This window comes from Alexandromys fortis, unplaced genomic scaffold (assembly GCF_014885135.2).
Source record: "Alexandromys fortis isolate MF-2015 unplaced genomic scaffold, M_Fortis_MF-2015_v1.1 scaffold_26, whole genome shotgun sequence".
In the NCBI taxonomy this organism is placed as follows: domain Eukaryota; kingdom Metazoa; phylum Chordata; class Mammalia; order Rodentia; family Cricetidae; genus Alexandromys; species Alexandromys fortis.
The window spans coordinates 13480545-13505563 of NW_026067894.1; the positions used below are offsets into that span (position 1 = coordinate 13480545).

The following is a 25019-nucleotide window of genomic DNA, read 5'->3' on the forward strand; positions in this document are numbered from 1 at the left end:
GTGGACACAGCTGACAGGTGTGTGACCCTTGTGACAGGGTGTCTACACTGTTCAGATGCCCCCTCCGTGACTCCTGGAAGTCACACAAGGATGCCCGAGTATCTGAGATGCCGAACAACTTGCTCGGGGCCGCACAGATTAAAGTTGATGGAGGTTGGTGTGAGCCTTATCGTATGCTCCCCCATGCTGCAAGAGGGGACTAGCTGTATTGTACTCCTGGAGACTTCTTCAGGCTCTAGATCTTTCTCTTTGAACTGCTGAGTCACAGCCAGCCCCTTGGCTGCTGGGCAGATTTCCCCAGGGAACTCTCTGCTGTTTGTTGCCTAGGGGCCTGAGGAGGAAAGAACAGATGTCTTCGGCACTGTAGCCTAGTGGGTGATGTTGGCTTTGTGTCTACCTGGTCCATGTTTCCCTCTGGAGAAAGCAACAGGTTTTTCTCCTTAGGAAACAAATTTTCAACAGGTTGTGACCCCGCCTTCTCCCCCCCCCCCCCCAGGCCTGCATCCTGCTGGGGAGCCACCGGTTGGTTGATGAGAGCCCTAACTCCACTGTGTCTTTGAACTTTTTGCAGAGCTCTGGAGCTGAGCAGTGGCAAGGATGAGATCTCCCTGCTGGTGGAGCAGGAGTTCTTGAGCCTCACCAAAGAACATCTCATCTTGGTCCAGGAGGGCCCTGGGGAGCTGGCGACACCTATTGTCACTCCCCAGGGGACCCCGGAGCTGGCTCCCTGCTTCCTTGTGCCTCCTCTGGAGGCAGACAGCACTGACTACCCGGGATCCTCTCTACTGGCTGGTGACAAGCTTCAGGAGCAGAAGCTGTCCATGCCCATCATCAGTAGCAGGCAGGACTGTGATTCAGCCACGTCTACAGTCACAGGCATCCTGCGTGCCGCCAAGGTCAAGAGTGTCAAGGGAACTAAGGACAAAAGCCATAGCCTGGGTGCCTCTAATTCAGAGATCAGCAAGCTCCTGGCCCAGTTCCCACTGAAGTCTACCAAAATGTCCAAGGCTCCCGACAACAAGATGGTGCTGGAAGAGACCAAGGTCATTAAAGATTTCCTGCAGAATAGCATGTTCAGTGGCTCTGGACCCCGGGAGCCCATGGGGCTGGGCCCATTCCTGCTGCTGCCACCCCCACCCCTTCCTGCACTCCCTGACAAGCCCCCGGAGTTCTCTTCTCCGAAAAGGCAGCTCCCAGTGTTTGCCAAGATCTGCTCCAAGACCGAGGCTGACCCCAGTCTTGAGGGTCACCACTGGATTGGTGAGTGGGCCTGGGAGCAGGGACGCGAGGGGGTTTCCAGGGAGGAGGGCCTTGATCTGAAAAGCTGTTGAAGGCCATGTTACATCTTGGTGCAAAGCAAAACAACACAGCACCTCTCTCTCTCTCTCTCCCTCTCCCCCCCCCCCCCCCCCCCCCCCCCCCCTCTCTCTCTTTTTCTCTGTGTGTATGCATACACACATGTGTATGTCTGGAGGCCAGAGGTGTCAGGTGACCTCCCCATGCCTCTCCATCTTATTTTGTTAGTAGGGCCTCTCACTCCCCTCACAGGTAGCCTACCCATTCAGCTAGAGGAGCTGGCCAGTGGGCTCCAGAGATCTTGGCTCTGCCTCCCCAGGACTAAGATTCCAGTCACACATCAACACCTACAGCTTTTTATATAGATGCTGGGGATCCAAACATAGGTTCTCAGGCTGCCGTGGCAAGAATCTCACTAACTTAGCCTCTTTCTGGGCCCTGGGAAGGGTGTAATTGCTGACTTTCCTAGGTACCCAGGATGCTGGAGGAAGTATTTACCTCATAAGGAAAGACCTCAGTCTGGGGTCCAGGCTAGGAGAGAAAATTGATTGGCAGCTGAGGGTACTTAACTTCTAATGGAGGCACCCACCCTGCTCATCAGGACTGGTCCACTCTCTCTAGGGCTTAAGTTATCCAGGTGTAGTTCAAACTGTTGGTCCTGATTTGTTCTCTAGAGGCTTAGCTAAGTGTATTTTCAACCCTTGAACAGGGACTCCACAGTCCTCCCAGGAAACTCAACCCCCTCTCAGTGTTCCCTACTCCTCCCTCCTCAGAGTGTTCCCTACTCCTCCCTCCTCAGAGTGCTCCCTACTCCTCCCTGAGTTTCTGCATTGTGCATGTTCAGACTAAATGACAGGGCCATTTGCCCACAGTCCCCAGTTACTAGGAGACTAGATTCTACTCATGACAACCAAAAGAAAGGTCACCCCCAGGCTGAAGTGTGATGGCTAACTGACAGTGCCCGCATGGGGAGGGCCCAGATCCACTTCTCAGAGAACCAAGAACAAGGTGACCTTCCAGAGTATTCTACATTCTGGAGCCCTTGTGGGACCCCAGGAAATCAGAGCTGAGATGACAGACTGGACTCAGAGCCCAGCAGGCCTGAAGGAGTCACAAGGCTTTTGGGATGATGACGGTGGATATGAAAGGCTTGAGCCCCCACCACCACCCCGAGAGGGAGGGAAATACCTCTCCTTCTAGAGGGAACCCTTCATGCTCCTTGCCGAGAGGGGCTCCAGGTGATAAGTATCTTGTCTGTCTCTCCTCTGCACACTCATAAGTGCCTTTGTGCATAAACCCATGGGGAAGGTATGCCAGAGGGAGCCTCATGCTGGGTGAAGGGTGAGAACATTCGTTAGGGAAAGCACAGGGGTGGCCAATCTGAGGGTGCCTGTGTGTATATCGGTGAGTGTATTTGTCATGTATGTGTCTGTATAGTTAGGAGGCAGAGGGTAAGATAGGTGAGAGAGAGAGAGACAGAGACAGAGAGAGAGACAGAGAAAGAGAGAGAGAACCCAGATGTCAGCGGGGTCTTACAGATGTTCAAGGGGCTGACTGTAGATGTGTGAGAAGCTGAAAATCTACCAGTCTCTGGGCGGGGGGAGGGATGACTATTATTAGTAGGTATATTATTTCAGCATTCTACCTGGGGGCTAAACTCAGCAACCAGAGGAACTCCTGGAGGAGACTCTGGGGACATGTTCTGCTAAAATTGTCCTAGACTTCTAAATTGGTCTTAGCTAGAGCAGGGCTTCCCTTTGCTGGGAAGGTAAGGTCCAGGTCCATGCAGAGGCTCTCAGGGGCTGATGGGCTGGGTTACAGGGGTCATTGATATGGTGGGATCACGTCCGCTGCTATAGGACGTGACTGAAGCACAGGGCCTCAGATCCAGTTGGTACCAGAGTTCCCAGGTGCCCACAGGCTGTCCAGAGCAGCACAGAGCCATCGCCCTGTACATGGGCTTCTTAGCCACACTCTGTGGAGGCACTCAGAGTCAGCCAGTCTGAGGAAAGAGTGCAGGGCAGAGGGCAAAACCCACTTTCTTCTTCTAACAGAGAAATGCCTTAATAATAATGGTAATATATGTGAGTATATATATATATATTATATAGTATACAATATAATTTATGTGTATACACATTTATAAAGCTATCTCTCTAGTTTTTGGTCCCAGGAACCCCTCACATATTCAGCCCATAGATGCTCAAGAGCCTTATACATAATGTCATACAACCTCTGCACCCCCTCCTACACATTGTAAACCATCTGTAGATTACTGATGCTGCCTAAGCCAATGTAAATGCTGTATAAACGGTGATTACAGCCTCTTGTTTAGGGAATGAGCAAGAAATTCAGTGTGTTTTCAGTAAGAATGCAATTCTTACTTAGAATGTTTTGCATCCACTGTTACACAGACACACACACTCCATTCATGATAACATTGAGGAGAATGTGGATGAGAGCTCCGTGGAGGTGTCACAGTGTCCTTCTGCAGGGGATGGGTGCTCGGTGTGTTTGCAGTGAGACCCGAGTCTGGCACCCATTGAGTCCCTTCTGTATAAAGTCATTTATGATGACTCCCTTTGTCCCTTCCATGTTTTCTGGTAGTTGTCTGTGGTTTCCCAGGCCTGTGACACATTCCTGTTGACCCCGAATGAGAATCTTACTAAACCTACTTTCCTTCCTGGTTGAAGGATCTTCTTAGACAGACGAGATCCCAGTCAGTGTCTTCTCCCATTTTGTCTCTTTGTCACCTCATGGTGCCCATCTGCCTTGTCCTAGAGCTATTTTTGGACACATCTCCCTCTTCCTTGTGTGAGCTCCTGCAGGGCAGCCTGGCTCTGACTCATCACTTTGTCCCCAGTGCTCAGGGCAAGGCCTGGTGCTGACGGGAGAGCTGAATCGCCTGTGAGAATCATGGCAGAGTTGACGTTCATGATGAGGGTCTAAGCAGCATGGCTCTACTGTGTGTCCTGTAGGGATGTGTGTCTCTTTACCTAGGCCACGTGTTCCCTCATTGCTAAACCACGTCCAAGCTACCTCATGTCCTTAGCCTGGCCCTACAGATGGAGAGAAGGAAGGGGGGACATGGAAGGAGAAGGAAGAAAAGAAGGGAGGGAGGAAGGGAAGAATGAAAATGAATGGCAGGCATAGTGGTGCACATCTTTAATCTCAGCACTCAGGAGGCAGGCATAGCGGTACACATCTTTAGTCTCAGCACTCAAGGGGCAGAGACAAGTAGATCGCTGGGACCTTAAGGCCCCAGTCTACATAGTGAGTTTGAGGTCAACCAGGGCTACACAATGAGGCCCTGTCTAAGAAAGAAAAAGAAAAGAAAAGGAAAGAAAAAGACATGTGTAGATGGATAGATGAATGGATAGACAATTGGATAGATGCTAGATGGATAGATGATGGATGGACAGCTAGGCAGATGAACAGATAAATGAATAAACGTGTAAGTGACTGGCTGAAAAAACCAATGAACAGATGAATGGACTGGTGACTGGGAAGATGGATGGATAGACAGGTAAATGGACGGACAGATGGATGGATGGGTGGACAAGTGGATGGATGGATGGATAGACAGGTAGATGGATGGATAGACAGATGGATGGGTGGACAGATGGATGGATGATGGATGGATGGATAGATGGATGGATGGACGGATGGAAGGATAGACAGGTAGATGGGTGGATGGACATATGGATGGGTGGACAGATGGGTGGACAAATGGATGGATAGATGGATGAGTATGTGGGTGAATGGATTAATGGTCAGATGGATGAGGAGACAGGTGACTGAAGAGGGCCTGTATAAGACAGAAAGGTCAGAATGGGCAGCAACCAGAGCAGACTTCAGCATGAACCAGAGGTTGAACCTGACTGAGACACACACAGTCCCTGTTATGAGCTGGACCTCAGTATGAGATATGGGCTACAAGAAATTAATCTACAAGATAAAGCCTTCCCAGAGGCTTTGACTCGGTTTCCCTCTTTCTGTAGAACGAACCCCTGGCACCAAAGAGCTGACCAAAGGTCGAGAGAGCCTCTTTCTCAGCCAATGGCCCCAGAGTCGGAAGGACAGTTGTGGTGAGGAGGGTCACAGTGACTCGATGGGCACCATCTCCATGACCCTGCCAACCAAGAAGCCAGTGTGGCCGGCTGAGAAGAATCTGCTTTATGAATTCTTTGGGGCCACCAAGAACCCCAGTGGGCAGCTGAGGCTTCGAGGCAAAATGGATATGGATGGGCTGGATCTGAAGTGTAAGTGGGCCTTTCCTGGGTGGGTACCTAGAAACCATCATAAGTCCAGGCAGGGTACCCGGAAACCATCATAAGTCCTGGGTGGGTACCCAGACACCATCATAAGTCCAGGCAGGGTACCCAGAAACCATCATAAGTCCAGGTAGGCTACCTCATTCTGTCCACAGGCAAGTCACTGTTTACTCTCGGGTGTCAGGATTTTTAACTCTGTAAAATGGAGGAAATGATTTTCTCCCAGCATCCCCTAAGGGAATCCAATTGCTAGAGGAGTGTAATTGGTTTTCAGAGATCCCACAGGCACAAACAATAACTGATGTGGTCCACAGTCCCAACCTGAGATTTATTACAGCTTCTCAGTGTGCCCAGGCCACAGAGAAACCCGTGCTTTGTATTCTTTCTATGTTAAGATTATCCAGGGCCTGGCCTGTCTTCCTCCCCTTTACCTCACCACGACTGCTTCGGTCATGAAGTCAAGACCCCTTTCCAAACACAAACAGATTAACATAAAAGGATGCTGCGGAGGGGCGTGTTTTTGGTTCTGTTGTCCATGGATGTCTCTGTAGAAGAGAAAAATCACTAACAATTAAACATAACCTCATGCTTTAGAACTCAGTGCTGTTAGCCCACACTGAACTACCTCATGTTTCTGAATACTCAGGAGAACACTGAGAGCTGGGGAGATGGCTCAGTGGTTAAGGGAGCTGACTGCTCTTCCAAAGGACCAGAGTTCAGTCCCCAGCACCCACTGTGGATGGCTTAGAAGCTTCAGGAGTTCTGACACCTGCCTCTTTACACACACCTGACACACACATACACATAAAGAAAAATAAAGATTAATCTTTAAAACATCTAGGAAACTATTCCCATATAGAGACAACAACCTGTACAGAGTTTCTAGCATCGCTCAGTATCCAGCTCTGGTTGGGGTAAGATTTAATCATTTAGAGGGAGACCCTTTGCAACAGCTTTGCGCTTGTTTGCATAAGGCTGGAATTCGGTTCTGCAAGCAGGTGAAACCCAGCCTTAGCCACGTGATTTATTGCATCCCCTGCTCACCAGCCTCATTTACCAGTGAGTGATAGAGAAGCCATTCCCTCCAAATGAGCAAGCGGTGCACTAATGATGGTTTCCCGGAGCTAGAAAGCTCCTGGACCTGGACGGACCCTCCTGGCCCTTAAAGGATGTGACACTGAGAGTTTGCATCCCTGGGTGGCTAACGTGCAGCCTCCCCCTGCTGCAGGCACTGAGCTGCCCTCCCCCTGCTGTGACTTGCAGTTAACCCACCGACACTGGCACCAGTGCCTGACAAGAACATTAAATATGCCGGAAATGTGTTCGCCCCACGCTTCACCGCCGCCTTGACCTCGACCACCCTGAACCAGCCTCTCTGGCTCAATCTGAACTGTCCACCTCCACCAGTGTTCCCCAGCCACTCTGCCTTCCCGCAGTATCAGGTAAGCAGGGAGCTCTGGCTCTGAAAGGAGCCTGCTGTGCCAAGGGCCTTGGGATTCCCCCCTGATGCCATCCCTAACCAGAGGTCACATGAGAACGAGAGTAGACACTGTCAATCAGTGAACCTCTGCTGTATGTCCATTGTAACTGCACGGACTCACCACTTGGCACGCGCACTCATGCACACACACAGGTGCGCATGCACACACACGTACACACTTATATGCTCACGCACACGCATACCTTACATGTACACGTGATCTAGGGATCCTGTCTGGATGGGAGTTAGAAGTGCTCAAAGGGAGGGTGAAGAACTTGTAGCCAGGTTTGAAATTTTACTCACGGAGCTTATTATGCAGGGAAAATGTAGTTTCTTCATTTTGTCCGTTTAACTTAATATCCCTTAAGAGCCGTGGCCCACTTGGTAGAAGGAAGAAAGAATCAAATAAATGTCCACTCTCGTTTAAGCCTTTGTCCGATCCAATAACTTAACAGTCCCCTTAGGTAGTGCTCCGTGTTTTCAGGAGAGGCGCTCAGCATCAAAGATTTTCCCAGCTTCAGCTCCCATCCCTGGCTCTTCTCCACGGGGGTTCAGCCCTGCCGATCCAGGGCTTTGGCCATTTGCTGACCTGGCCCTGTCTGGAAAGGGGAACTGGAGGAGAAATTGGGGTCACTCTTAACTTGTCTTCCATCACATCCCTTCTACCTGGAGCCAGTGCCTTTTCTTTGTTCACACCAGAGCAAGAAGTATTTGATGGCTTAGACATCTACGTAGGTGGGGAGCCTCTCTACTCTAAGGGGCTCCCTCGGCTGATGCCCCTTCATCTCCCTCTCAAAGAGCTTAGCAAAGGACCTGTCTCTGTTTTGTTTTCAACCATTTCAGGAAGCAGGAGTCCCCACCTCTCCCTCCCTTGCACTTCAGGATGAGGTGGAGATCATCCAGGGGCAATTGCAGGGCATCATCCTCCCATTAGTAAGGACATCCTCACACAGGCTCGAGAGAGGCATCAGGGTCATTAATTCATGACTTCCTTCACTGGCATTCTCAGCCCCTTGCAATTTGGGGCTTGCCTAATCCCCGTTCATTTATTCACCTACTCATTGGCCGGCTCATTCTTATTTATTTATTCAGTTTTCTTGAGTAATCTTAAAGACTCCTGCTCTGTGGTTACTTTAGACTGAGCACTGCACCAGGTGAGGGCACTCAAAGGTGAAGAGACTTGGAGTCCAGTGTAAGTTCAGGAGCAAATCAAAGGCCAGGGGGGATACACTTGACCTCCAAACCAGAGACAACTGCATGCATGCTTTCCCACGGTGGGAAGTCACTCTCGCTGATCGCATGTACCGAGCGCGGTGTCAGGCTGCGCTGCTGTGCTCCACTGACTTGGCTTTCGGAGAGAATAAGGTTTGGATATATTTTTCTGAGCATCAAATCTGTCCTGTGTCTTCAGAGACACTGACGTTAATATTGGTTAATATTGTAGGGCTGACTGTGACTTTCCTACAGAAGGAGGGAAACTGAGTCAGCGACTCTGGATGGCAAATGAGTAGAGAGTACTTTCTTGTTGATCACATGGTGTATTTTTCTGTAACACACACTGAAAGTTCAGCTCAGTTTAGTGTCTCAGACAGCTGTATTCCCAGGCACATTCTGCATTCTCTAACTGCTGCTCATTCTGGCCTTTCTGTTTTATGTACCCATCTCTCCGTCCACTTGATTACTCATCCATATTCCCATCCATTCATTCACATACTATTCCTCTACTTATTTATCCTTACCCATTCATCCATCCATCCATCCATCCATCCATCCACCTATTCATCCATCCATCTACTTATTCATCTATCCATCTACCTACCCATCCATCAACCCATCCATTCACCCATCCAACCATCTATCCATCCATCTACCCACCCATCCATCAACCCATCCATTCACCCATCCAACCATCCATCCATCAACCCATGTATCCATCCATCCATCCATCCATCCATCCATCCATCCATCCATCCACTTTTGCAAAGAAGTAATGCCCTGGCCTGGCTAGGAGGACCTACTAGATTTTGTGAGACAACTCAGGCAGTCAGTGGGTCCAACCAAAGATGGCCATGAAAAAGCTGACCCTCATAGATGGTGGCTAAAGACAGCATCTCCGCCTTCTCGTGGTGTCTCAGAATCTCCTAGTGCTCGCTTTGAGCCAACTGATCAGGAGGCCTGATAGAGTAGAGAGAAGGCAGATCTGGAAGCCAGAAGATGGGTGAGAGGGCCCTGCAGCATCTTCACTGTGTGGCCTTGGGCAAGTGCCTTGACTGCCCCAGTTTGTAGGAGAGCCAGGTTTATCATAATTACAGCAGCCGCAGAAACTGATTTGGTTGTAAGGATTAATTGAGCCCCAGCACAGGGAAGGACTCTTAAAATCTCCAGGGTGACACAGATGTTCATTGCATTAATATGCAGCTCCAAGAAAAGGGGGTCAGGGAGTTCAGTAGACCTTGAGGGGGCAGAGAGAACAGGGGACTAGTCTATCACGGTCTGTTCCACACAGGGCCTAAGGAATAAAGATGAGGCCCCAAATCCAATTTACTCAGAGCTCCATGGTGGAGAGACTCAGAGATAGGAAGACAAGGTCCCTAACACGGAGGAGCATGAGCATCTTCAGATGAAGACGGGAAGCCATGTGGGGAAAGGCCATGGCCTCAAGCGAAGAGGAGTCAACGCTTATTCGCCCTTACTCGCTCACGGTTTTACAAAGCTGCAATTCTAATAACCGCAGACATCCCTAGAGTCAGGCAGTCTTTCTCATACTAATGAACGGGGCAACGTCTTTGACAAGCAGGGAGCAGGGCTGGCCAGCTGTATGCCCTCCAGTGGTCCCAGCATGGCCTAGTGCAGAACAGGTGGTGTTGGTGGATGGCTGCCTGGTGTTGGCAGTCCTAGAAGAAGGGGCAGTTAAGCTTGTGAGCAGAGTTCAAAGGAAACAAGCAGTCGAGGGGCCCTGAACAGCCTGACCAGAGGCCTGCAGCTCACCGAGGGCCTAGAATGAGCAAGGTCATCCCTTTGGGAAGACTTCTCGGACTACTTTCATTCTAGGCTGGGGTGGGAGGGACCGGGCTAGGTCACGATGGGTGGTGAGTGAGGCTGAACTGGTTGCAGAACTTCAAGCAATAGGTCATGAGGGGTGGTGGGGGGACGGCTTCAGGCCGGGACTGGTGGAAGTTGGAGGGGCCAAGACAGGAAGGTCTCAAGTGTCAATGCTTAGTGACAGAGGAAGGGCAGGGCTCTCTGATAGGAAGTGTGAGTCTCAGAGACCTGGAAGCTGGAACAAGAGGAGCTGGGAGGCTTTTGAGGTAACTCCACATCATAGATCCTGGAGCCCTTCATGAGGAGCTAAGGGTATCATCAGGAGCATGGTGTCTACCATTGCCATTTTGGTGATTGACTCAAACCAAGCTCAGAGCAGAAGTAACACTTTGGGATGAAGAGTGCTCTGGAAAGAGGTCCCAGACTGAGAGGTTCACTGACTTTGAGCATCATGCTAGGTACAGTGTGTCCAGATGTTTAGCATCTCTCGGCCACACGGGATGACGATGAGTTGCCTCGAGCAACATGTTAAATCTAGGCATGCACAACCCATGGCCCATGGGTTGCAAGAGCAAGCATGCTTACTTTACATGGCATTTTGACAAGTCATTGTCATCTGTGATGTCCTAGGATCAGTCTGTCAAGTTATAAAATAGTTGCAAAACAATCTTACAATAATGTTTTAAGTAAGCTTCCAATTTTATGTTAGACCGCATTCCTAGCTCCTGGTTCCCATGTGGGAACATGCAGAGCTAGGGTTGGGCCCCCTTGTGATGTAGGTAACAACTGGATGATCAGTTGGAGCGGTCATGGGTGGCCCCATCCTCTGTAACATTTCTGCTAGGTCTGTGAGTTTTGTATCTGTTTGGACATGAGGATATCCCAGGCTCCACCCTTGGGCTAAGCTGCTAGAGCTTCTAGAGGGAGGGGCAGTGGGGGGATGATGGACAGACCTAACATTTACAGAGTCCTTACTATGTGCCCAGGTACTTTCTCAGCTCTTTGTTGGCATTCCTTTATTTATCTTCCTGCTTACCGTCACCATGAGCAAAAGATACACACAGGCCCCTAGCAGAAACCCAAATGAGCACGCATGGGGGCATTGTTGCACATCTGTACACAGAATCACAGCTGGCTAGACCCCAGTCCCTACATATGCACGTATACTTGAACATGGGATTTTTCAATACTGGGGCCCAGAAGTATAGGACACCTCACATTTTAGGTGAAAGGTAGAATTGGCTTAGGGTAAAGTAGAAAAGGCCCATGGTGGCTGAGGAGACAGCTCGATCCTTAAAGTGCTTGACTTGCAAGCTTGTGGACCTGGGTTTGACCCACCCAAATTCAAATAAAGAAAGGTGGGCATGGTGAGACAGAGTTCTGATCCTAGTATCAGGCAGAGACGGGGATCTTTGGGACTTCCCAGTGGTCCACATAGTCTACTTGGTAAGCCTCAGGTCCGTGAGAGACTCTATCTTTAAAAAACAAAAATGAACAAGGTAGGCAGCCACTGAGACATGACACAGGAGGTTCACCTCTGGTCCCCACACCTATGTATGCAGATATCGACAATGAGAATGTGGCCATTCCCACAGGCATCACAGGCCTGGCCCCACACACTTCTGAAGATAAGGGAAAGAGAAGTAGAGTAGCTGTCTCAGAGACACAGATCAGCCTCTGAAAGGGCGAAAGTCTTTGACACTTCCAAAACACTCCTAAACATTCAATTAGGCTTCGAGGTCTATTGAAAGGGGCTTGTCAAGCGGCCTGAGCTGGATCCAGTTAGCTGAGGAATGGGAGGAGGTCAACCTAGGATGTAGGATGTGAGTGGGATACTGAGCTCAGGCTGGGGACTCTGTGCTCATGCTAGGGACTCTCACCTAGCACTGGGAACCTTTCTCTTTCTCCTTAGGGCCTGTACCCACAGCGGTCAGCAAGGATGCCCTACCAGCAACCCGTACACCCTCCACTGGGGTGCTACTCTCGCCAGGTGAGTAGATACTTCCCCTCCTGTGCCTTGACTCCACAAGGTCTTTTGGTCAGATATCTGCTCTTTCATCCTAGCCTAGCGTTCATCACCATGACTTTCTAGCTCATCACTGACTTAGCAACACGGTGAAACCAGACATTCCTTAAAGGAGTTCTGGTGTGATAATGCCAGGCCTCTCCTGAAGACATCTACACTACTTTAACCTTCTCAATCACCTTATCAGGCATGCTATTGATGGGGAAACTGAGGGATAAAGAGATTAAACCAACACAGTAACACCCAAGTTTGTGTTTGCTATGACAGCAAGTAGCTTCAATGACTCAGAGACTTTCCAGGAGCCTTTAACTCTTGCCCACAAGTCTCTGGGTTGACTGAACTGGGCTGTGGATCAGCATCGGGGGCTGTTCTCCTTACTCTTTTGGGGTCTGAGCCGAAGAAGCAGGAGCTATTGCTTCATCTTTCATCGGGGGACAGAAGCATATAAAGATAAAGGGAAACTCCCAGTCCTTCCAGAAGCCTCGGCTCTGGGCATGGAGATGGCCACACACTTTCAGCTGGACCAAACCTCGCAGCTCTGCCCAGCATGTGTGTGGCAAGAGTCATCCTCATGCTATGTGAGCTGGCTAGTTCCCAAGCCAGACACTCAGTTTGGTTTGAAATTCAAATAAATAATGAATACCTTTTTAGTATAAGTAAATCTTAAATATTGTACGAGACATATTTATGTTAAAAATGCATTCACAGGTTATTTCCGGTTTGGATTCAACTGGTGTCCTGTAGTTTTATTTGCTGAATGTAGCAGTATAAATTACACTGGTACTTCAGGCACCATTGCCTCTTAGGTATTAACTGAAGAGCAGCCTTGGGTTCTTGGTCACCATGCTGGACACCTCTTGCACATAGATACGCGAAAGCCCTGCAGTAGGCCACAGAGATAGTGACAGCCCTACGTAGAGAGAAGCAGAGAGAAAGAGGTGGCGGGCTGGGAAGATGGCTTAGTGTATAAAGTGCTTACTTTCCAAGCATGAGGAATAGAGTTTGAACCCCTAGGACCCATGTAAAGCTAGACGCAGTAGCATGAATCTGTAATCCCAGGGTGCCTATGGCAAGATGGGGGTTGGAGACAAGAGACTCCTCGAAAACTCATGGATCAGCTAGTCTGATGTATATAGCACTGAACAGCAAGAGACCCTGCTTCAAAAGAAGGTGAAAGATGAGGACTGACACCCAAGGTTGTCCTCTGACCTCCACGTGTGCACAGTGGTGTATGTACCTGCACTTACACACACACACACACACACACACACACACACACACACACACGAGAAATACATGTAGTTACATACTCTCTAGCTGCTTGAGCTGGCATACCTGCTCACATATAGCTCACATATACTCATCAACAGACATGGAAACAGGCTCAGAGGTACTAGTGTTGGGGCAAAGACGAGATATGAGCATAATCATTTAGATTGGGGACATAGAGTAGGCTGAAGACAAGTGTTCCTCGCTCCCAAGTGGACTTGCACCTCACCCACAGGTCCATGGACAATCCACACTTCACTTCCATCTTATTCTACCTTGGCCTCTCCCAGGAATTCCCGTCCTTTCTCTGAAAAACCTCTTCCCTGAGCTGGCATAATGCTGGTTTGTTCTGGAGGGTAGAGATGGGCCCTTCGGTGAAAACTAGCTTGGGCAAGGACTCTTTCATTAGGAATAAGAGCCTTCCCCATCCTAACTGGGATGAGAGAGCCTGTCTCAGGATCCCAGTCACATCACCTCCACCTGCAAACAGTAACGCCCCCTCCTGGCTCAGAGAGTCTTTTTAGGTGATTATGAGTGTGTTTATATTTGAAGGATTTGTATGAAGCATGGCAGGAATTTTAAAGACAAAAGCCACTGCTGTTTAGTGGTTTCCTTTGTATCTCTCATGCCGACGAACTAGTGGGGCAGTTGTCTCTTCAGGGTCTCAGTACCCACACTCAGTATCGCTGGGCCCTGCATCCTTTCTTCGAGTGGTATGGCAAAGATTGGGGGAGGGGCTCAGCCTTCAGAGAGTGCACAGCATCGGAAGGCTGGAACAGAACCGGACTCTGGGCTCTCCCTGGGGGTTTTGTCTGTAATTTAGGACTGGAGACAAGTTTATTATACTTCTGGGAGCCTCAGCTTCCTTCTCTCTCAAACGGAAGTAATGGGGACCTGTGTCATTTTGCTCTTTGTCATGATGAACTGGCAAAGGCGACTGAAGGACGGGTCGTTCTTAATTCTCTGCCCAGTTGGAGAGTACAGCTCATCATGGGGAAGAAGACATGACTCAGGAGCACGAGGCCATTGGTCACAGTGCACCCACAGTTAGGAAGCGAGGAGAGATGAAGGCTGGTGTTCGAGTGATCTTAACCCCCTTTTTATCCGGTCTAAAACCCCAACCCCTAGGACTCAAACTGTCCACATTTAGGGTGGTTCTAGCCTCAGTTAAACTTCTCTGGAAACACCCTCACAGCCCAGCCTAGGTGATTCCAAACTGCATGAAACTGACAATCAGGATAAGATCAGAGCGTCTTGTCTCACAGGGTTTGGAGCTGTAGTGACAGCGGCGAAGTGAAGGGTCTCCCACAGCCCGAGGGTTTCATACACACTTGACTAAGTGGCGTATTTTCCTTTATTTATTCATTTTGACCTTTTGGGTTTTGTTTTGTTTGGGGGGACAGGATTTCTCTGTGTAGCAGATCTTGCTGTCCTGAAACTTTCCCTGTAGAGACCAAGCTGACCCACCTGCCTCTGCCTCTCTCCTGAGTACTGGGATTAAAGGAATGAGCCACCATCACCCACCAAGTGGGTTTATCTTAGACATGAACATGTAGGGAGAGAGAAAGGGGGCCTTTGAGTACATGGCTTCTATGATGGAAATCCAGAAACTTTGCCAGCTCTGTCAGAAACTCCCTCAGCCACACAGGAGGATCCATGTAAGGAAAGGCCTGCCAGTAATGGGACGTGTTGTTCCTGAGGAGTGCTCCCCATCATGCCATCAGATGCTTAGTGCTCCCCCTTTTCCCTGCTTCCTCCCTGGCCTCTCTTACTGCATCCACTGTGCTGTTTCAGAGCTGCAGAAATAGCAATGAATAAGATGGGTGATACCCTTGCTAGTTGGGGGAAAGAAAGGAGAAGCCCCAGTCCTCAGTGGGCGTTTGCCCAGGTATCCGGCAGAAATCCCACTGAATTTCCATCTTTCCCTCAGGTTTTTGTTGCCCTGCCCTCCTTTTTATGATATATATATATATATCCCAATGCTGCAGCCGCTAGCCACGTGCAGTCATTTACAGGAATCGCAACTCAATAGCATCCAGACTTTAGCTCCTCATTCACCTCAGCTGGATTTCAAGCCCTTGACAACCATAGCCAACAGCTACACAGCGGTCTTCACAGCACAGACCTGTTCTTCCCTGACAGGGATTTCCATTGGGTGAGGTTGTTTAGGGCTCACAGTCTGCTGAGGTCTGAAGGTAGAAGCCAATAGCGCGAATCTCAGTAGTGCCATAGTGTTTGTCCATTTTACAGATTAGGAGTTTGAGACTCAGATACCTAAGGCAAGGAAGGCACATACAGATCGATGGGGTTAGGGTCAGGGCTGGGAGATGTTGATCTTGTTTCTCTCTCCTCTCTGCCCTGCAGGTGACACCGTACAACCCACAGCAGATGGGACAGCAAATTTTCCGCTCTTCCTACACACCCCTGATGAGCTATATCCCTTTCGTCCAGCCCAACTATCCATATCCTCAGAGGACGCCCCAGAAGCTACCCGCCAACCCCCGAGATCCTACCCCAATGGCAGGAGATGGGCCTCCATACCTCTTTACCCAGGGATATGGGTGAGTCCTCAGCCATGGTGGGGGTGGGGAGCTGACCTGAATCCAGATGGCTGTCAGAGAAGGCAGGTGAGTGGGGTGGGCTTCATAGAGCCTTTCTGGGTATATGTGCCCCATGGTGTTGGTGGTGGGGGGCATGTCTTTGTACCTGTGCCCAATGTCTCTGAGAACCTGGAGAAACACCTGTGGAGGTGAACCTGGGCTGGGATCTCGGAGGAGCCTTTGGAAGGTATTTTTGCAGACTGCCACCTACAGGCTGGTTGTAGAACTGCCGCTGTTAATTACTTCACAGGTGGCTCAGGATGCTGTCATGATCATTGGATGATTTGCAAAGAATGTGGGTAGCTAATCTCTATATGACTCCTATCCACTTCCTGATGCATCTGGAGTCCTTGCCAGGCTAATCTTGCCGGATTAGCCTGGACTTCTGACAGGTCCTGGTGAAGGGTCCCCCACAGCTTAGCCACTGATGCCCCTCAATCAAGTATAAAAGCCTGGCATTTCCTGGGTTTGTGCAAGGGGCTCAGCTGCAAACTACCAACACAAACGGGGCAATTAGGGTGAAAATTCCTTCTGGATTGTGCATGGTTTGGAGCTACAAAGTTGTGTTTGCTTTAACATAGTTAACAGGTAGCTACTCACTCCCACGAGTCAAAACCTCAGCTGGTATTGGTGACCCAAGGCAGGAGGCGCCATGCCACTGCTGTGGCCCTCAGAATCCTAGGCAGACCATGGGGCGTGTGTGTCCCAGTTGGAAAAACTCAGGTTCTAGGTTAAGATCAAACTCTCTAGGGTGACATTGATTCCTGCCCTCCCCACTCTGCCCAGCAGACACCCTTTGACCACCTGACTTGCTGCATGACCCCAGAATCTTTCCCTTTGAATCTTGCATCTCCCCTAATATCTTGTGAAAGGGGACCAATGTTTCAGAGAGGATTGATAGCCGGATCTGTTTGGGGAAAACTGTGAGAAACAAAGACACGCAGATTTCTGAACAGTCAGAACTCTCAGATCATTTAATTCTCTGGGGTGCCCAGGGAATGTTCACGAGGTGGTCGATGGTGGTATTTGAATATGATATCCATGACTTCTTTTTATGTCTTTCCTTTCTCCTCTACTTCCTCCTCTCTTTCTTCCCCCACTCTTATTTCGTAGAGCACAACATGGTGTGTAGAACCCCCACCACCATCATCACGCACACTAGAAAGTACTGTGTTAATTCATGGAGTTAATGCGAGCCTAGCTTACAGGGAATTCATAGATAATAAGGCATACTTATTTCATTCAAAAATCAAAGGGCTGGGGGCTAGAGACATGGCCCAGCTTACTGTTCTTGCAGAGGACCCAGGTTTGGTTCCCAGCACTCACAATCTGACAGCTCACAATCACCTGGAACTCTAGTTCCAGGGGATCCAATGCTCGCTTCTAACCCCTGCAGGCACCCCCTCCCCCCACATATGACATATGTAAACTGATGCAGGCACACATACATACACATAAAGAAAAAGACTGCCGGGTGGTGGCGCACGCCTTTAATCCCAGCACTTGGGAGGCAGAGGCAGGCGGATCTCTGTGAGTTCGAGACCAGCCTGGTCTACAAGAGCTAGTTCCAGGACAGGCTCCAAAACCACAGAGAAACCCTGTCTCGAAAAAAAAGAAAAGAAAAGAAAAAGACTGAGGACTGGCAGGACTGGATGGTACATGCTCTGATCCAGGCCAGAGTCAGGACCTCTGATGGCAGAGGGGTATCCTAGTAAGTGCCTAGAGGAGGCCATCTAGGCAGGGAGAGTCAGGCCCTGCAGTGGGAAGGGGCAAGGCAATCATTTAAATGCCCCCTTGAGCTCTTGATTTTGAGGGGCCAGGAATTGAACCCAGATTCTAACTCATGCTAGGCAAGTGACTTCAAGCCTGATGGTACAAGGCAAACTAGAGGCTCGAGGACAGAGGTGTGCATGGTTCGAAGTAGTAGATTGTCCCTGGAAAAGGTGGGAAATAGGATTGGAAAAGGAGGTTGGGGTGGGATTATTAAAGGCTTTTGGCTGTTCGGCCTGGGGATCTAATAAAGGCTGTGCACATAGAGTGAACACGCAGGCCTAGGAGAGAGAACAGGAGATGGGGTGTAGACAGGTGCCAGCCTGGATCTCTAAAGAGGATGATTTGTTCATTTTCCAAAAACAAGCAAACAGCTGGACAGTGGTGGCACACGCCTTTAATCCCAGCACTTGGGAGGCAGAGGCAGACGGATCTCTGTGAATTGAGGCCAGCTTGGTCTACAGAGCTAGTTCTAAGGGAGGCTCCAAAGCTACAGAGAAACTCTGTCTCAAAAAAAAAAAAAAAAACAAAACAAAACAACAAAAACAAGCAAGCAAACAAACAAAAAGCTGATGGAAGGAGCTGGGAGATGGCTCAGTCCATAAGTGCTCACAATGCAGGGATGCGGACCTGATGCTGATCCCAGATTTTGCATCAGAAGCTGGGCATGGTGGTACACATTTGTGATCCCAGTGCTGTGGAGGCAGAGACAGGTGGGTCCCTGGAGCTCACTGGCTAGCTCGCTTAGTCTGATTGGTGATCTATAGACCCAGTAAGAGAATCTCTAAAACCATGGTAAATAGCTCATGAAGAAAGACTCCCAAAGTTAACTTCTAGTCTCTATATGCTTGAACACAAACATGTACATGCATCTATGCATACACACACATGTGCATATGCACACATATAAATCTTTATTTCTGGGTTTGTGGCACATGTCTTTAGTCCCAACACTTGGGAAATGACTTAGGAAGATCTTGAGTGTGAAGCCAACCTGGGCTACATGGTGAGATCCTGTCTCAAACAAAACAAAATAAACTGGCTAGAGCTATTCCTAGGCCCGGCACTGCCCAAGATAGTGTGAACTGGAGTGAACAAGACACACAAAATGCTTTCTTCTCTTAAAAATCTCACAGTCTGTGTGTGTTGGGTGTGTGTGTGTGCGCAGAGATAAGATGTCATCAGAGAGGCCCAAAGAAGGAGAAGGCTTCTTCTTCTCTCCACTTCTCCTCCTCCTTCTCCTCCTTGTCCTCTTCCTCCTCCTCCTCCTCTTCCCCTCCTCCTCCTTCTCTTCTTCTTCTCTTCCTCCTACCCCTTCTTCCTCCTCCTCACTCTCCTCCTCTTCTTTTTTCCTCCTATTCCTTCCTTAAACAAGGTCTCACTATGCTACCTAGAGCTGGTTTTGAATTTATAGCCATCATCTTGTCACCCCCACACAATATGTGTGCTGGGAGTGAGTCCTGAACCACCACACTTGGCAAGGAAGGCCTCCTGAACCATGGCCATGCCTGAGTATGAGAGACAAGCACTCCTCCCAGAAAAATTAGACATTCAGAGGCCCCTGAGTACGAGGGGAGGGTGAGAGTGGGTAGAACAGAAATCAGAAATCAGTCAGGGCTGGACAGGTCGGGACGGATGAGCAGGGTAAGTGCTTTGAGAGCATCAGGATGTCCTGGAGACCTTTGACCTGGAGACGAGCATGCTCTCATTTCCCGTGTAGAGCAGATTATGTTGGTCAAGGTATGAAGAATGGGCAATGGGCATGAGGGCTGATGCAGGGGTCAAGCCTGGTGTCTTCAGTGCTGCCCATGAACGAATGCTGATGGCATAGAGGGGGGGGCGGTTCCTCCTCCTCCTCCTCCTCCTCCTCCTCCTCCCCCCTCCTCCTCCTCCTCCTCCTCCTCCTCCTCCTCCTCCTCCTCCTCCTCCTCCTCCTCCAGGAAGCATTCCTTTGTAGCCTTTGTCCATATGCACTGCTTCTCCTCCTGGCCCTCTAGGTGCATGCAGTCTCAACCCTTGGTGGTTTCACTGTTAGTGATCCACCCAGTGAAGCCGGGGCTATGGAGCACAGTGATCGGATATGGGAGACAGCATGGTTGATTTGTTACCGATAGTTGTTGTTACTGTTTCCGCTTTTATTTTATAAAGCAGATCAAAATGCAGGGCATCTTATAATAACATCACTTCTTGCCTTCCAGTGCTGGGAATTAAACCCAGGACCTTCTACATGCTGGGCAAATACTCTGGCATGGAGGCACACCTCAGCCCCTGTTTTTGTGAGACAGGGTCTAGTGAGTCTGAACTGGCCTCAAATTTGTGATCTTCCTGTATCCACCTCCCAAAGTGCTGGGATAACAGGCACACACTGTGCTGCCATCGCTGTCAATCATTTATAATCCCGAATGTGTGTGTGTGTGTGTGTGTGTGTATATATATATATATATATATATGTATATATGTATATATGTATATATATATTCTCATTCCTCATTTTATGGATATATATATGTGTTTTGTCTTCACATTTGTCTGTGCACCATAGGTGTGCAGTGCCTAAGAAGGTAATAAGAAGGTGCCATATCCCCTGGGACCGAAGTTATAGATGGCTGCAAGCCGTCATGTAGGTGTTGAGAATCGAACATAGATCCTCTGGAAGAGCAACCAATGCTCTTAACTGCTGAGCCATCTCTCCACCCCCTTCAGTGTGGTTTTTAAAAGAAAAAAGAGATGTGTTTTCCATAGGCAATATGCCTGTGCTGGCAGGCCCTGGGTTGGGTGCTGAGCAGCCAGGTAACCGTTGCTGCTGTCCTGGAACTCGTTTTAGAGAGGATACGAAATCATATCCAAATCTTGGCTGGTCCGTGGACTGATACAGCTAGGGAGCCACAGATGTAAGCAGCAGAGGCCATTAGACCCTCGCCCTGGTTTGTTTCCATCTTTCTTCCCTCCTCTAACATGGCTTTGTTGTCTCTCCATCTGATGGGAGAGCGAAGGTGACTCTCCTTCGTAATGCGAATCTGCCCAGCTGAAAAGTGCTTGAGAATGCCTGGATTAGACTAAATCCAGCTGTTTGCTCTGCTGCAGTTTGTATTAAGCTCTACTTCCATTTGATGGTTGATAGGAGATGGGTGAGGGCATTGCAGTCAGATCCCAGAAGCTTGCATCAGCCTCATCTGAAGAGGTCAGGAGACCTTCCATGGAGGAGTTGACCTTTGAACTGTTTGAAGTATGCATACAAGTGTGCTGGTGAAGAAATCAGGGAGGCGTGTGGGTTTCTGCTCTTTGAAGCCGAGGCCCGCCTCTCCCTTGCTTCCCTGAGAGTTGAGCAGCAGAGTGCCAGGCACTCACACAGTGTTCTCTCAGGGTTGCTGCTCGGAGGAGTGTAGGGATAAAGGGGCTGAGGGGGAAGCAGCTCTGCGGGGCAGTTGCGCTGGTGCTCCCTGACCTCTGAGATCAGATGCCAGGATGCGCTGTGTTCTGCGAAGTTGTGAACTTCCTTAATGTGTTTGCTCCTCTAAGACAGATAGGTGCTCACAGGCCTAAAGGTGAGGTGCTCGGAATCGGGTCGCTTCATTCTTGGTGGCCCCTTTGTGGAGACGGCATGGACTCTAGACATGATCCATACATGCCCTCAGCAGCTCCCTGCACCAACACAGGAAGGGACGCAACCCTTAATGGTCCTTTAACGGTGTCATTTGGAGTTTGAGTTGCCCAAAGCCAAAACCTTCTATGATGCTAAAGCCTTTCCCCTCCAAGCTCATCCCAGCTTTCCAACCTTTGACAGCCACAAAAGCAACAGATGAATTTTCCCCAATCTCTCCAGGAACACCAGAGACTTCATCAATGCTTCTGTCTCCCCTTTCCAGGTTCAACTCGGCATCCAGAGCCCCCCTGATGAACAGCCCCTACTTTTCCTCCAGTGGGAATGGAATCCGCTTTTAGACTGCTTTCTCTCTCCCCACCTCTCTGTGCCCTTGGATCAGGGCTAAAGGTTCTGGATTTCTGGATTCTGCAACAGCTTGGTGTGAAGTTTGGAAAGTCAAGGTTCCAACCAGGTGGCCGCCAGAAAACAGCAAGACCAGACTCATCTACTGACCAACACTTACCTGCATAGCCTCCCTCAGATAGCGCACACCGCCGACACACCCTCCTATTCGTAAGACCACACAGGCACCTGTGTTTAGCTAACATGACTGGTTTTTGTTTTTGTTGTTGTTGGTAAGATAGAAAGTAAGACTCTTAATTTAGAACGTTTATATTTTATGATAAAACTGTGAGCTGCTTGAACATGCGTGTGCCTGTTCGTTTATTTTGCTGGGATTTGTGAAAGCTGCTCACTTTCCTCCCATGAGTCTTTGCGTTTCTTCAGACACAGAGTGGGGTCTTGGGAGTGTTGCTATCTACATGTGGAACCTCAGGGGTCAAAATCCTGAGCACTCATCTCTTCTTTCCTGTGATTTACTTACTCTCCAACGTCCCAGATTCCACATCCCTACAATGGGCTTTATACAAGGAATGTTCTCCCCTGTGGTCTGCCCCAGGTAGAAGTTTTTCAGAAAGTCTCTCCTGGACACAGGATTGGCATAAGATACAATTTCAAAATGAATCTTAAGGGTGGATAAGACGGCTCGGCTAGTCAAGACCCTTGTTTCCAAGCCCAATGACCTGAGTTCGACCCGGTGAGGAAACAGAGAGAGCTGACGCCTAGAAGTTGTCCTCTGACCTCCATGCATGTGTGCACACATGTACACACACACATGTGTGCACACACGTAAACACACATATGTGTGCACACACATACACACGCATATGTACACACACACGCATACTCAAATAAAAGGAACAAAAATCAGTCTGAGACGTGACAAACTCTGTTCAAGTGGGAGGCCTACTGACGCTGGCCTTGACTCCGTCGGGTCCATCTCTGACCAGTGACCTGCATGGCAACCCTGAGAGCCTCCTGGTCACATTGATGGAGAATGCACGATGGAAAGAGGGGACAGCGGAGTTGGTCCTCTGGGTCCACATCCATGGGCAGGCATCAGGAGTCAGCTGCTGGATTTTATGCCCTGTAGGCTGGTCAGAGCTGAAGAATCCCTTTCCCGACGGTGCTGCCAGCGGCTGTTTATCAGCCAGAGTTGGTCTGTGGTGTGAAAGCCATGGTTATCCTTTTAATGCTTGGTATCACGACGAAATTCAATAGGGGTTGTTAATGTCAGGATGAACGCTTTGGTCCATGCACATAGATGGACCACTGCTATTGCCTCTATAGTGCTCTTTTATTAACAATGCTGGGTACCCGGGAGCTGACTTTACAGTGAGAGCCGGGTCTGAAAACATTGGACACTATATTCCAGTCCTTCAAGCAATGACAGGCAGAGGGTCTGAAAGGCATTGATGTCTCGGAATGGGCATAAACCACAGAAAGTATTTCTCTTGACCTCATAGTATGATGTCACTAGACTCACTGACCTTTATTCTGGAAAAGTAATTTCTTCTCCACTTTCCCTTAAAACTAATAATACCTTATCTTCCACCATGGTCTAAATTGGGGGCTCCTGTTACTCTTTGGGCCTCTGCTTCTCATATTGTTTCTTCTTGCTATGTTTGGTTAACAGGGTGCTCCTGTATTAATTACCTTCCTAGTTTCTGAACAAAGTATCAGAGCAAGGCAACTTAAGGAAGAAAGGGTTTGTTCCAGCTCATAGCTGAAGTTCATCACGACCGGGAAGGCCTGGCAGCTGGAATGAGGCTGCTGGTTCTACTGCATCTGCAGTCAGGAAGCTGAGGCGGGAAATGGTGCTACTCAGCCAGCTTTTGCCTTTTGATGCAGTCTGAAAAGCAGGCTCATGAAATGTTGGTCTCCTCTCCAATGCCCTTAATATAGAAGATTTTTTTTGCAAGGCATGCCCAAAGAGTTATTTCCAAGGCAAGCTGGCAATGTAAACTAAGGGTGACTTACTTCTACCTTGACTATAGTTTACCAACCCCTCCCTTGATCTCAGCTTGTTGGGAGGGAGGGAGGGAGGGAAGGAGGGAGGGAGGAGAGAGGAAGGGAGGAGGGAGGGAAGGAGGGAGACAGAGAGAGAGAGGCAGAGAGAGAGAGAGAGAGAGAGAGAGAGAGAGAGAGAGAGAGAGAGAGAGAACAGAGAACATGGGGATTTATCACTGGTCAGATCCAGTTTCTTAGAAACTTCTCCACTTTGACAGTGGGGAGAACTCACCCCCTCGGGACCTGAGTCCTTTTAATGGTTATGGCAAGAGTTGTGAGGATTAAACGATGGTGTAGACCCGAGTCAGACTTAATGTCTTCTCAGTGTAGGCTATGGTATAAGGTGCGGCAATGAAGACATTTCTGCCCTACATCTACAACTTTCTCCTAAGCAACATCCATTTCCGGTGCTGTGCTAAAATATGCTAACGGAAAGCAACCCGGGGAAGGAGGAATTTGTTGGGTATTCAGTCCCATGTTATAGTCCCTTGTAGGAACTTAGAGCCTCCCATCTGCAGTCAGGATTACAGAGAAACAAATGCATCCTTGCCACCCACTTGCTTCTAGATTTCTTGACTGTTATATAGCCAGAGCCCCTCTGTGTAGGGAATGGTACTGCCCACAGGGGGCTTCATCCTCCCACCTCAGCAACCAAGACAGGCCAACCTGATGTAGAGAATTCCTCAGGAAGGCTCTCTTCCAAAGTGACTGTAGATCACGCCGAAATGCCGAAAGATCTATGACATGAAGCAAGCTACACTTCCTCATGAGGTTCCAACGTCTACAAAGCTTGAGGTCCCACATGCCGAGCATCACGGAACATGAGACCAGAAGCTGATGAAGGCGAGAGGTCTACCCTGTAAAGCGCCTTCTGTCCCTGCCTCCCAAACTCCATAGGCAGCTGTTTGGAGGACAAGAGGCGCTGTCTCCAGGGAAACTTAGGGGCCACACAGCGAGGTTGTGGAGCTTATGGAAAACTGAGATTTAAAAAAAATGCACTTGCATCTCCTGAGGGCAACAGCTAGGCTATGGTGAAGCAGGGGGCCTTTGGAAATCAGCCTACAATGAACATCCTTCTCTAAATAGCTCTTAGTCAACATCAGGACCTAATGATTATTTGGAATAGATATTCCCCAATAAGAAACATCAAGATAAAGAAAAAAAAAACTTGGCAGTGGTGGTGGCATACACCTTTAAATCTAGCACTTGGGAGGCAGAGGCATGTGGATCTCTGTAAGTTTGAGGCCAGCCTGGTCTACAGAGAGAGTTT

At 49.2% G+C, this 25019-nt stretch overlaps 1 protein-coding gene across 1 annotated transcript in view; it reads left to right on the forward strand.

The window, feature by feature from the left end:
• Positions 1–21809, forward strand: part of CUNH1orf94 (chromosome unknown C1orf94 homolog) — a 42700-nt gene extending 20891 nt beyond the window's left edge. The window contains exons 2-7 of the mRNA XM_050156853.1: positions 572–1260; positions 5298–5558; positions 6834–7012; positions 12005–12082; positions 15752–15948; positions 21624–21809. Coding sequence (XP_050012810.1) covers positions 572–1260; positions 5298–5558; positions 6834–7012; positions 12005–12082; positions 15752–15948; positions 21624–21699 — 1480 coding nt within the window. The 3' untranslated portion in view covers positions 21700–21809. The remainder of the gene's footprint in view (positions 1–571; positions 1261–5297; positions 5559–6833; positions 7013–12004; positions 12083–15751; positions 15949–21623) is intronic.
• The last annotated feature ends 3210 nt before the right edge of the window (positions 21810–25019 follow it).